Source organism: Triticum aestivum, chromosome 6B (assembly GCF_018294505.1).
Source record: "Triticum aestivum cultivar Chinese Spring chromosome 6B, IWGSC CS RefSeq v2.1, whole genome shotgun sequence".
NCBI classification, from domain to species: domain Eukaryota; kingdom Viridiplantae; phylum Streptophyta; class Magnoliopsida; order Poales; family Poaceae; genus Triticum; species Triticum aestivum.
In genome coordinates, this window is record NC_057810.1 from 126,380,872 (window position 1) to 126,392,638 (window position 11,767).

The 11,767-nt window shown below is 45.9% G+C and overlaps 1 protein-coding gene across 1 annotated transcript; it reads left to right on the forward strand.

Annotated features, from left to right (window-relative positions):
- Window positions 1-596: 596 nt before the first annotated feature.
- LOC123136105 (protoheme IX farnesyltransferase, mitochondrial) lies at window positions 597-6,341 on the forward strand. The gene is made up of 7 exons (XM_044555393.1): window positions 597-953; window positions 2,392-2,521; window positions 2,766-2,903; window positions 3,031-3,164; window positions 5,280-5,405; window positions 5,521-5,624; window positions 5,752-6,341. Exons 1-7 carry the CDS (start codon window positions 685-687, stop codon window positions 6,147-6,149), a joined length of 1,299 nt encoding a protein of 432 aa, XP_044411328.1. The 5' UTR covers window positions 597-684; the 3' UTR covers window positions 6,150-6,341.
- The last annotated feature ends 5,426 nt before the right edge of the window (window positions 6,342-11,767 follow it).

The following is an 11,767-nucleotide window of genomic DNA, read 5'->3' on the forward strand; positions in this document are numbered from 1 at the left end:
GGGCTGTCTTATAAGGCAAAACTTAAATCACACCGCTATCGTTAAATATTGTGTTTAATCAAAATCTTGGTATGTGGGTGGAGAAAGAAGAAAAAGAAAAAATAATTTAAAATATTATTAAAAAAGGACGACAATGCTGCTTGATGTGCATGGGATTCTATAAAAAATGTATTAGACAAGATTAATGTTGAACCACCATGATATTGATTTGAAAACCCACAATTTTTATTTCTTTGAATACATTACAGACGAAGACACTCATACACACACATGCACTCACTCACATGAAAGCACACACGCACACTCAAACCCTCATTATCACCTTTCAAAGACTGATCCGACACATCATCTTACGACCGACGAAGTCGTCACACACGCTTTCATAGTCGACGACAACATCTTCTCACATTGAATGCACATCACCGGAAGACTTAAAATAAATCAAAAAATGCGATCATCAATGCAAGTCTAAAACTTCCCTGGTGGTTCGTTCAGTTCGCCAAATTTCAATGGAAGGGTTTTTTGCTGGTCATTCCGAAAAAGAGAAAAGAAAAGTGAATAAGTTTTTTTTAGGGCAGAAAAGTGAATAAGTGGAGTTCTCGGCAGCTCCATCTCTTTGGCCGAAAGCGTCCAGAGATCTTTCCGGCATCCCCGTCGTTCGTCGTCGCCTCCGCCGCCGCCGCCATGTGGAGAGGCGGCGCCACTGCCGCCTCCGCCGCGAGGGCTCTCCGCTCGCGCATGCTCGGCGACCCCATCCACCACCCCTCCACGGCTATTCTTCCCATCCCTTCGGCGCGCGCCGCCTGCTCGGCACCCTCCGCCGTCTCCCCTGCGCCCATCGTCGCTGAAGCGGCGGCCGCCTCGGTAGCTGTTTCGTCGGGAGCCAGATCCGCCTCCGACGTGCTGCGGCACTACGGGTCGTGCTACTGGGAGCTCTCCAAAGCCCGCCTCAGGTGCGCGATTTGCTTCCATTTCCCTTGAGAAGACCACTTCTATTCTTGCAATTGATGTTTTTTCAGAATGAAATAAAGATATGTTCTTCAATTTTTGCGGTTAAATTCCGAAGAAATGAATTTTACTAACTTTGTGATTTGGGATCTATGACAGTCGAGCTAAATTGTGAACCCCTTAACAATTTGGGATCTATAACTCATTAATACCCCTTAACGTTTATGCGCTGTAGGATTAGTATGCTAAATTGTGAACCTCGGGCTTCGTAATACTGGCTCTATGAAATTAACTTCTGATGCTGTTCAGCAATCATATGATGCTATGTGACAAACTAGCTAGTGTAGCCCTTTTGGTTATGATGTAGAAATGGAATTGTAAGTTTACTGCAGACTGGACAAGCCACACCTCTTTTTGCTATAACCATAACGATGGAAACCCCAACTTTTTTGATAAGCAAAACTGTATTCAAGTTACCTTAACACACTAAACAGAGGTATGATGCAGTAGATGTCTTTATTCTTTGGTTCGTTTATTAAGCATGACCTCTTCTCTTCTTGTTGTTCTTATTTTTGCTTCACCATTCAGTTTTATTGTGCTTTTGTAACCATGTCCTGAAATATTTGGGTTTGACCAAAACTTTTGCGTGCGGTGGAGATCCTAGATAGTAGATAGTGGCTGCTGACAAATCATTACTGTGTTGGTCGGTCCACCTTGACAATGTATGCATGGTGGTCAATTAGTGGTTTAGTGTGCCTGAAAAGCTAAGATGATCTTTGTAGCGGTAAAAATGAACTATAATTTAATTATTTCCTGTATGTTTTTGTCATAAGGTGTTTAGTATCCTTAGTTTTTTCCATTCATCAGATTTTATAAATTGTAATTGCACTCGACTTCTAGCAATCTGTCCTCATACGATAAGATATGAAACAATATCCTATATGTTTGTAGTCCAAATGTTCTGTTGCATGTTCTCTTTAGAATTCATATTTCACATACGGTATCTATGTTCTATTGTTTGTTGAACCACATGGTACCCCTATTTAGAATGGGGAATGCAATTCATAGGCGATTGAAACTTTGAAAGTCTGCTGTACCATCTAACATCCATTATGACTTATTTTTGGCTAGAGTGCATAGATTGAATCAAAGTTCAATTAGTCAAAATCTCTCAAGACAGTAGGCATAATCATCTATTCTCCCTAAGAAAAATTCTAGTTTTAATGCCTTCTTTGGTGAAATTGTTCTGTGGGATTTATGTATGTCCGGAGAGTGCACGTATGGGTTAATATGTGTCCCTTGGATATATTCAGACAATCTTATGGTTTTGAATTTACCATGGTCTGTGTCTTGCATCTTGGAACCCCTTGTGACTGACGAATAATTTGTTTTTTTTGCATTTCCTTTATTTGATTATACGTTCTATTTTTTTATGGTATTTAGTGCACTTGTTGTGGCAACATCGGGGGCTGGATATGTGCTCGGTAGTGGCAGCATTGTAGACATTGCTGGACTTTGCTACACATGCACTGGTACCATGATGGTTGCAGCATCGGCCAACACTCTCAACCAGGTATGTGCTTGTTTTTTGGGGCAGCCTTTTCCATTAGCATGATGGTTAACCAAACGAATATTCATTGTGTTCACATTCTTGCAATCCTTTCATGTTCATTGTCACACAATGTCACAATTCAATATCAGTTTTTGAGAAGTTATTCTTTTTACATATTTACATTATATTGGGATTTATAGATATGATATACACCTGGTTATCACGCTTAGAGACAATGAACTTGGTGCATTGACATCCTTTTCAGGTGTTTGAAATAAAGAATGATGCTAAAATGAAAAGGACAATGCGACGGCCCCTACCATCAGGGCGTATTAGTCCTGTGCATGCTGCCATGTGGGCTACAACTGTTGGAACTGCAGGAACAGCATTATTGGCTTGCAAGGTTCGGCTCTTTGCTGTTTGCCTGTACTTGCTTTACACTTTGTTTTAAGTGTATGCGGCCACTGTAGTTGGTATGATGCTCTGTTATTGGAACTAAACATTAAGAAATTTTGGCAAGGTCTGTGCAGGCTAATGACTTAGCTGCTGGGCTTGCAGCATCCAATCTCATTCTGTATGCATTTGTATACACTCCACTGAAGCAAATACACCCTGTCAATACATGGGTGGGAGCAGTTGTTGGCGCCATTCCGCCACTTCTAGGGTATGTTACTGCTGAATACACATTTCTGGATTGTCTAGGTGCAGGTTGAAGGTGGTATTTTATATGTAGAATAATGGAGTGAGTGTATATTCTTCATCTCCTATTTTAATTTCTTATTGTGCTCCCTGGTTTTAGTCATTTAATGGCCTGGCAACTGGAACAATCTGGTTTAGTACTGCCATGAAGATCATGCATGGCCCGGCGTATGGGGTTGGGTAATAGAACATGGCTTAGGGAGGACAAATGAGGGAGATGACAGATTGATAAACTATTCTCTTATTGCGTGATTATATGTGATACATGCTAGTCCTTTATGTAGAACGACTAACTTGATCCGCAAGTCGTATTTCAGTTTAGACCAAAGTTTAAAAAGGCGCTAGGCGGTAATTGTGAGTTTCACCACTGCCTTGCGCTTTTCTGACGAAAGTGCACGCTTAAGCGCACATTAACCACAATTAAGCGCTAGGCGTTTTGCTATTGCCAAGAGCCTAAGCATGCCTTTTTTTTATGGTTTAAACTCAAGACCAAACCATAACTACCTTCCTAGTTCAGTTGGACTCTTCTTAATTTAACTAGCCTCTTTGTAATTGACCCAACTGTATCCAACAAGGATAATTACTACTCCCTCCGTTCCTAAATGTAAGTCTTTGGAGAGATTTCACTATGAACCACATACGGATGTATGTAGATGCATTTTAGAGTGTAGATTCACTCATTTTGCTTCGTATGTAGTCCATAGTAGAATCTCTATAAAGACTTATATTTAGGAACGGAGGAAGTAATTGAGTTACTCCTTTCCTTAACTTTCCTATATCTAGCATAAGCTATCCAATGCCTTCACGGATAAGCCTATTTCCTGCTGCCTTGTGCACCCATGGCCATAACAGACTCATCAGAATAAAGCAACATATACATTGTAGAGCCATCTGGACCTACCAGCTCAAACACACAAATTGAAGTTATGGACTACTTATTCTCAAATCTATAGCTGCTGACATAAAGCATCAAACTGGATGATAATACCACTGCCCTGGAGACTGTTTCAGGCCATACAGTGACATCTTAAGCAAGCAAATAAAAAAAGGGGTCACTTCCGGTAATACTTCAAAGAGAAGGAAAGCTCTAAAGTCTCCCACTGGCATTATAAAGGAAGGGGATACACGAGAAAGCAAATTTACAACCGTATGCGATTCTTTCTGTTACCTGAACCCTCGTTTTACTGGAATGCTGGCATTGTTGGACTAGAAGGTCTTTAGGGGCTGGGATGCACTGTTTTGCAGTTAAAGCCATAGGTGCATTAGATGAATATATGAAGACTCAGATTTGAGAACTGGAATTGGTATTGGGTGTATAGTTTTCCTATCTGTTCAGACTAACTAATTCATAAAGAAGTCTTTACACCTGTGCTTGACCACATCATCCAGCTATTAATTATCACTTGCCTACATTTCTATTTTATAAATCCTTTAGTATTTGTAGCATTGCTCTAATAGGCATTGAGTGTTGGCCGACTAAAAGGCGGCATGTTCAACAGTTAGGTGTGGCGGAGATGCGTATGTTGAGATGGATGTGTGGCCACACGAGGAAGGATAGAGTCCGGAATGATGATATACGAGATAGAGTTGGGGTAGCACCAATTGAAGAGAAGCTTGTCCAACATCGTCTGAGATGGTTTGGGCATAATCAGCGCAGGCCTCCAGAAGCTCCAGTGCATAGCGGACGGCTAAAGCGTGCAGAGAATGTCAAGAGAGGTCGGGGTAGACCGAATTTGACATGGGAGGAGTCCGTTTAAGAGTGACCTGAAGGATTGGAGTATCACCAAAGAACTAGCTATGGACAGGGGTGCGTGGAAGCTTGCTATCCATGTGCCAGAGCCATGAGTTGGTCGCGAGATCTTATGGGTTTCACCTCTAGCCTACCCCAACTTGTTTGGGACTAAAGGCTTTGTTGTTGTTGTTTGTTGTTGTTGTTGTTGTAGCATTGCTCTAATAGACTACGTGCACAGGTGTAGAACATCATGGCGTATATATATTCTGTGTTTATTTATTGAATGGATATCAATGGAGCTGTGCAATATGTTTACACGGCATGTGGTCCATATTTATCTTGCTACAGGTGGGCAGCTGCAGCATCTGAAGTGTCAGTCAACTCTATGATTCTGCCTGCAGCTTTGTACTTTTGGCAGTTACCACATTTCATGGCCCTTGCGTACTTATGCCGTGACGACTACCTTGCTGGAGGGTAACTCAATTATTCCAACTGGTTATTTATTTGCCATATCTACTGTAGAAGTTACATCAAAATTTTAACAGGCCCTAATTTGTATCCTTGACATGTGATTGGTTTGTTGATTCAGGTACCGAATGCTCTCCTTTGCTGATCCTACTGGTAAGAGAACTGCATGGGTTTCACTCAGAAATTGTCTCTACATGCTGCCGTTGGGATTATTTGCATATAACTGTAAGTACTAAAAAATAATATAGGTTCTCTAGTTTCCATTTGCTTCTACTACTACTACTACTTATAATAAAGTACTTGGTCAAACGTGGGATCTTTCTGACTCATGGGACTAACTATTGCTTTGTAGGGGGTCTTACATCCGAATGGTTCAGTTTCGAAGCATCGCTTCTGACGACGGGCCTCGCCATCGGAGCCTTATCATTTGTACTGGCTCCTAGTCAGAAGAGTGCAAGAAGAATGTTCCATGGCAGCCTTTTGTATCTTCCTGCTTTGATGGCTGGACTTATACTGCATCGGCTGCCTAACGATCAGAAGGAGCATAACAACATCCATCAGACTAGTGAGATCGCCGGGGTTCTCCGCGGCGCCGAGCTGTGGGACGAAGAAAGAGCTAGACAGAAACAGGAAGACCTGAAACATTCTCGTCGTGCTCAATCACGCCCTCCAGTTGCCTATGCTTCTGTAGCCCCATTCCCCTTCTTGCCTGTACCTGTGTACGTCTCTCCAGAAGCTCATGAGCTATGAAAGCCTTGTGCCAGCAGCCAGGCTGCAATGCCTTCATCTTCTTCCCTTCCTTTTTGTCTGTTGTCAGGAAATTCTTTTCCACTCTTGACAGGAAATTTTCCTGCTCAGAGGAATTCCTCTTTGTATTGTTAAATAAAGATCTGAGAATAATGAACGCCATTTTATTTGTAAAAAAAGAAAACCATAAATTCAGTTGTTGGGTTCACGTGAGTATAAATTGATATGTGTTCCTCCTTTTTGTCTGTTGTCAGAAGCAATATGTATTTCATGCTTCCACAACTTCTCTCTCCCTGGGTCATGCCTCCCTGTGATTCCTGGTTTGAATCAGCATGTGGTAAGCCGGGTAAAGCTCCGGTGCCGCATGAGCAATAGGCCTCATCATAACCTCACATGGAATCCAGTTGTGATTCTGGGCGTGTGTGTGGCCGTTTCCAATTCTACTTATCAGAGCATCTCCGCTCGTTCGGCTCACCAACGCATTTTCAGGCGTCCACCCGGCGTTTTTAGACCCTGGGGCGACCAAGTCCCCAGCCACGCCCCTAGGTGCCCCCCCAGGGCGCCAGACACGCGCCCCATATTCAAACTTGATCGTTCCCGCTCCAAAAAAGTCATAATTCGGCGATCATCGCAATAGTTCGGCGATTCAGTATCACAGTTCAGCGATCAAATGAAAGGATATGCAGTAGTTCGACGCACAAAAAAAGAAAGGACGTGAAAGGAATGCATCAAACGTCGAGGTCGACCTCCGGCGTCGTCGTCGGCGTGCGCGGGCTGGGAGGAGTCGGCGCGGCTTCTGGACTAGTCGGCGCGGCTTTTGTGCTGCTGGGCGTCGCGGAGACATCGTCAGTCGGGCTGGGCGGCGGCGGCGGCGGCGGCGTTGGAGTCGCCGGTATCTGGTTCAGGATGAGGCCTCGCTCTGCCAGGAACCATGCCTTGAGCTTCTCGTCGCTGCTCTGGAGCATGTCAGCACCGCCCATCAAGAAAGCCAGGTCGTTGTTCCTCTTCTTGGCGCTTTGAGCTTTGAGTTTCTCGGCGACGTTGGTCCGGAGCAAGTCGGGTTTGACGGCGCTGTTTGTCATCAAAGCAGCCTACCTCGCCTCAGTTTTCTCTTCTCGCTGGGCGGCCCTGGTCTTGGCGTCGGCGAGGCAATGGTCGATGGACTCTTGCACGCGTGCGGCAGCCGACTCAGCGTGTTTCGTCTTCTTGGCCCCTTTGTTGCCGTCCGGGCGCCCATCTGCCGCTCCCGGTGTCGGCGCGTCTGGCTTGTACGTCTCCTTGGCCTTGGCGAGGGTGCGCCAGATATCCGCCCACTTCTCGCACTTGTCGATCCGTTTGAAGACGTGGAGGTACTTGAACTCTTGGTCGCCGATGTCGTCGCGGTACATGGCGAACATGCGCAGCAGCTGCGCCGAAGAGCGGGCATCAGTCGGCGTGGGCGCGCAAATGGGCGCGCGCATGGCGAGAGGAATAGGGAGAGGACGACGTGTTGTACCTGGTCCTCGACGCTGGTGCCGCTATCCGGGCGTGCCGCGACCTCCTCGACGATCCCATGCCATTTGTTGCACCCTGTATGGACGAGCCCCCAATGGTTCGCCATCGCCTTCGACCCCCGCTGCATGTGGACGCCTTTGAAGTAGTGGTCGACGAGCTTGCGCTCGTCGAACTCGGCCTTGATGCGGTACCAATACGTGTCGATGTTCTGGTTCATGCCGGTGATCGGGTCGAGGAATACGACCTTCCACGCTTCAGCGAGACACTCATCTTCTTGGTCCCACTTGATGCGCGGCTCGCCGGTCTTGGCCGCCCCTTTCTTCTTCTTCTTCTTCTTCTTCTTCTTCTTCTTCTTCTTCTTCTTCTTCTTGCCTTTCCTCCTCGGCGCCGGCTCCTCCTCTTCCTCCTCCTCTTCCTCCTCCTCCTCCTCCTCCTCCTCCTCCTCCTCTGGCTCTTCCTTGCTGTAGTCGAGCTCGGCGTCCATGTCGTCGAGATCAATCGAGCCGTCTTGGATAGTGAACCCGGGGGAAGCGGCAGCGGTAGCCGAGCCGGCTGCGATGATGTCTTCCATGTTGGCCTCTGTCGCGTCGGCGTTGCCAAGATGCGACGAGGAGGAGGCATGCGAGTAGAGGACGCATGGAGAGGTGGCATCGGGGAAGCTGTGTAGTCCGGCGGCAAGTACATGTATGGAGGGTACTACACGCCGGTGAACGCGGGTGATGGCGTGCGCTGGACCGAGCGCCCATGGGGAAAGGTGATGTTGGGGTTGAAACCACCGTGGACGTCGCTATCGGTATAGCCCGGCGACGGCGTGCTCCATGGGTGTGGCGACGACGAGAAGCCGGACGAAGAGCCGACGCGTTGCTGGCTCCAGGCCGCGTGCGAGCCGTGGCCATCGGGCGGATTCATCATCCCCGCGTGAGCCGCCTCGGCTTGTTCGGCAGCCGCACGCTCCGCCGCCGCCGCGGCCGCCGCGTGTGCCGCCCTCTCCCTGGCCTTCTTGGCCCTGTTGCGCCTATCGGCGGTGAGGGCCTCCCGGCGGTGCACTTCCGCCTTCCAGTCGGCGTTGGTCATGCCCGGGGGCTTGGACGGCGGTGCCCTTTGCTTCCTCTGCTTCGGTTGGGCGACGACGGTGGCTGTGGGATCCGTCGCGGCGCGGGGGATCACGTACTTCTTCGGCGGCATGGCGGGCGGCTTGGAAGGGAGGAGGCGGAGTTTGGCGGGAGGAATGGAGAATGAGAGGGAAGCCGAGGGGGGAAGCGGGAGGAAACAACGAGAAAAGGGCCTCCTCTCGCCGACAGAGCGGCCCCACGCCCCTTTTCGCTTCTGCCGGCGCCCCAGGCGCCACCCGGGCGCTTGGATTCGGGGCGAGATCGCCGGCTCTGAATTTGGCCCAAACCGGCGCTAAACGAGGTCCTAAGGGCGCGACTGAGCCGATTTTCGGCCATCGGCGCTAAAAATTCGTCTGGGGGGGCCTGTTGGGGGCACGGCTGGAGATGCTCTCAGCCCTGGATTCAACACATCCGGTCCTTACAAAATTGATCTCCAAATCTGTTAAAGGCTTTGATCCTAAGTCTGCTCAAAAAACTCCGGTCAGGAAAGTAGAGCACTTGCAGAATTTCTGCAGCGGCGGTGTCACCTGGGCCGGCCTAGTAGCGTAGGCCTAGCCCGCATCTGGCGCGTCACAGATGCAAGTGGGCATCCCACATAGTCCCGCATAAGTAGAGGATTAGTTTAAACTGAACTAAAACCGAGCGGAGCAGTTATAACTAACTAAAACAATTTTGACTATGGAGCGGGGCGGACCGGGCGCCGCTCTACACCCCTAGGCGTGAGCCTCGGAAAGAAGCACGCGAACCGATGTTTCTTTTTCTTCAATTTCTCAAAAAAGTTTCTTTTTCTTCAGTTTCTTTTTCACATTTTGGTGTTTTACATTTATATGTTTGACCGGTTTTATTGTAATTTTAAAATTTTAATGTTAAAAATGCTCGTGGATTCAAAAATATCCGTGAAATCAAAAAAACTTCATGACTCTAAAAAATGTTCACAAATTCAAAAATACTTTCAGGGACTTGGAAAAATGTTCGCCAATTTAAAAATTGATCACATATTTTAAAAATGTTTGTGATTTAAAAAACATGAATTGAATTTTGTTCACAAAATGGAAAAGGTTCACGAATTGAAAATTGTTCACAGACTTAAAAATGCTGAGGATTTTTTTTGAAAAGATACAGTAAAGAAAAAAAACAAGGGAAGACCATGAAAGAAAGCCAAAAACTGATATAGACAAAGGATAAAAAAATAAAAATGGCTGGAATCTTCCTAAAAATGCGAGGAAGCTTCCCAAAACCAGATCCCCCAACCCTCGACGTCTTCCAAAAAATGCTCGCTAAGGCGCAAAAGGGACTGCTCATTATGAGGGTAAAGTTAGGGATCGCTATGCTTAACGATTGCTACAAGCGATATGTAACATTCGTGCTGGTGAGGGCACTGAAAAACTCGCCAACTTTTTTGCGGTGGGCTCTTTTCCGTACGTGTGCACCATTTGGTGTTTCTTTTACAATGATCAGTATAACTGATTAACCAGATAATTAAATATTAGTGGCAGTCAAACTGTCAAACACATCTCTTAGACTACATAGTGGAAGTAACATTGGTGGTAACATGCATGTCACCTAAGCAGAAAAAATGATATGAAAAGTAATTAAAGTGGAGAGAGACAACTGAGGTAACACAATATGTTACCATCACATAGCGATTCTCAATGAAAAATGACACTATAAATTGGGATGTGTCTTTTGTTATCACACCTATGACAAAATAACATAAAGTAATGACATATGCATGGGTAAATACATGGGAGCTCTCGGGTGCTATGCCCCCCGTATGAATATTAAATTCAAAAGAATACCAGGAACTTTAGAAGAAAAAAACATGGAATTTTGGGATATCAAACTTGGGTGTCCATTCTACTTTCGTGTTTAGTTTTATTAAGAAATGGCATAGGTGATATTCTCAATAAGAATATGTAAAAAAAAATCCTATGTATAGAAAAAATTGTTTGGATGGATCGTAGGTCGGACTGTCTAGAACAATTTTGCACCGTGACATATTTGAGCACACATTAAAACATGATTCAATTAACTAAAAGACATGATTTCGTTTGCCATATTTAGATAATTAAGTTTTTTTATGCCTCTTACCCTCAAAAAGACGTTTGACATGCCTCCTTCTTTCATTGGCTCGATATTAAACTGAACTACACTAAACATTTTACTCCCTCCGTTGCTTTTTACAAGATGTTTTAGAGCCTGTTCAAGACTGCTCTGCTTCCCAAAATTGAGCCCCGCTCTAGAAAATACAGGCCAAACGGGGTAGCTTCACAATATGCCACTCCGCAAAAAATTTAAAATCTGGGGTCCAACTCCCTGTTTTTTGTGAAGTTCTTCAGGGGGTGCTCCAAAAAACTCTAGAAGCTGGAGTGGGAGGAAATTACTCATCACTGCCACTAGTAAGTGGATCCCCTTCGTTTCTTCTCACGTCAGCCAATTAAATAGATCATTTCCACCAAATCCCCATTCTTGAAACTGGAGTGAATTGGAAGCCAAACATTCTCTTTGGTGGACTTGCAACTCCTGTGTAAAACTGCTTCAAACTGAATTTGGTGGAGCAAAAACTGATTTTTCATGGAGCGGAACGGTTCCAAACAGGCTCTAAGAGAGTTGATTTTGAATTGTTTTGGAAGTCGGGGCTCAAATCAAACACACCCTGTGACACAACGGCATCCTTGCCACCACCCCATCATTCCTCCAGCCTGTTTGAGTTTGACAATCTAAGAAAGTTAAAAAGAGTCGTTAGAAACAAAAAGCAAGCTTGAGATGCAACCGCATACCAGCACTACCCCCATCATGCATCAACCCCTACCTAAACCCTATTCCAATCCGAGAAAGAAGAAAAACAATAACAATACCCGGCCGAGCCGCGCCGAACGTTAGGTTCACCATACATACGTACATGCGCTAATCATCATCATCATCATCAGAGCTGGTGGTTTGTTTAGTCGACCGGGACGGTGTGTACGGCGAGGAGCGAGCGAATTAACGCGGCAACTGCCAGCACAATATTCT

Excerpts from the sequence above, each read along its gene's own strand:
- LOC123136105 (XM_044555393.1), top strand. The coding sequence starts at position 685 with ATGTGGAGAGGCGGCGCCACTGCCGCCTCCGCCGCGAGGGCTCTCCGC. Across the intron at positions 954-2,391 it reads CTCTCCAAAGCCCGCCTCAG|TGCACTTGTTGTGGCAACAT; the intron begins GTGCGCGATTTG and ends TATGGTATTTAG. Across the intron at positions 3,165-5,279 it reads GCCATTCCGCCACTTCTAGG|GTGGGCAGCTGCAGCATCTG; the intron begins GTATGTTACTGC and ends ATCTTGCTACAG.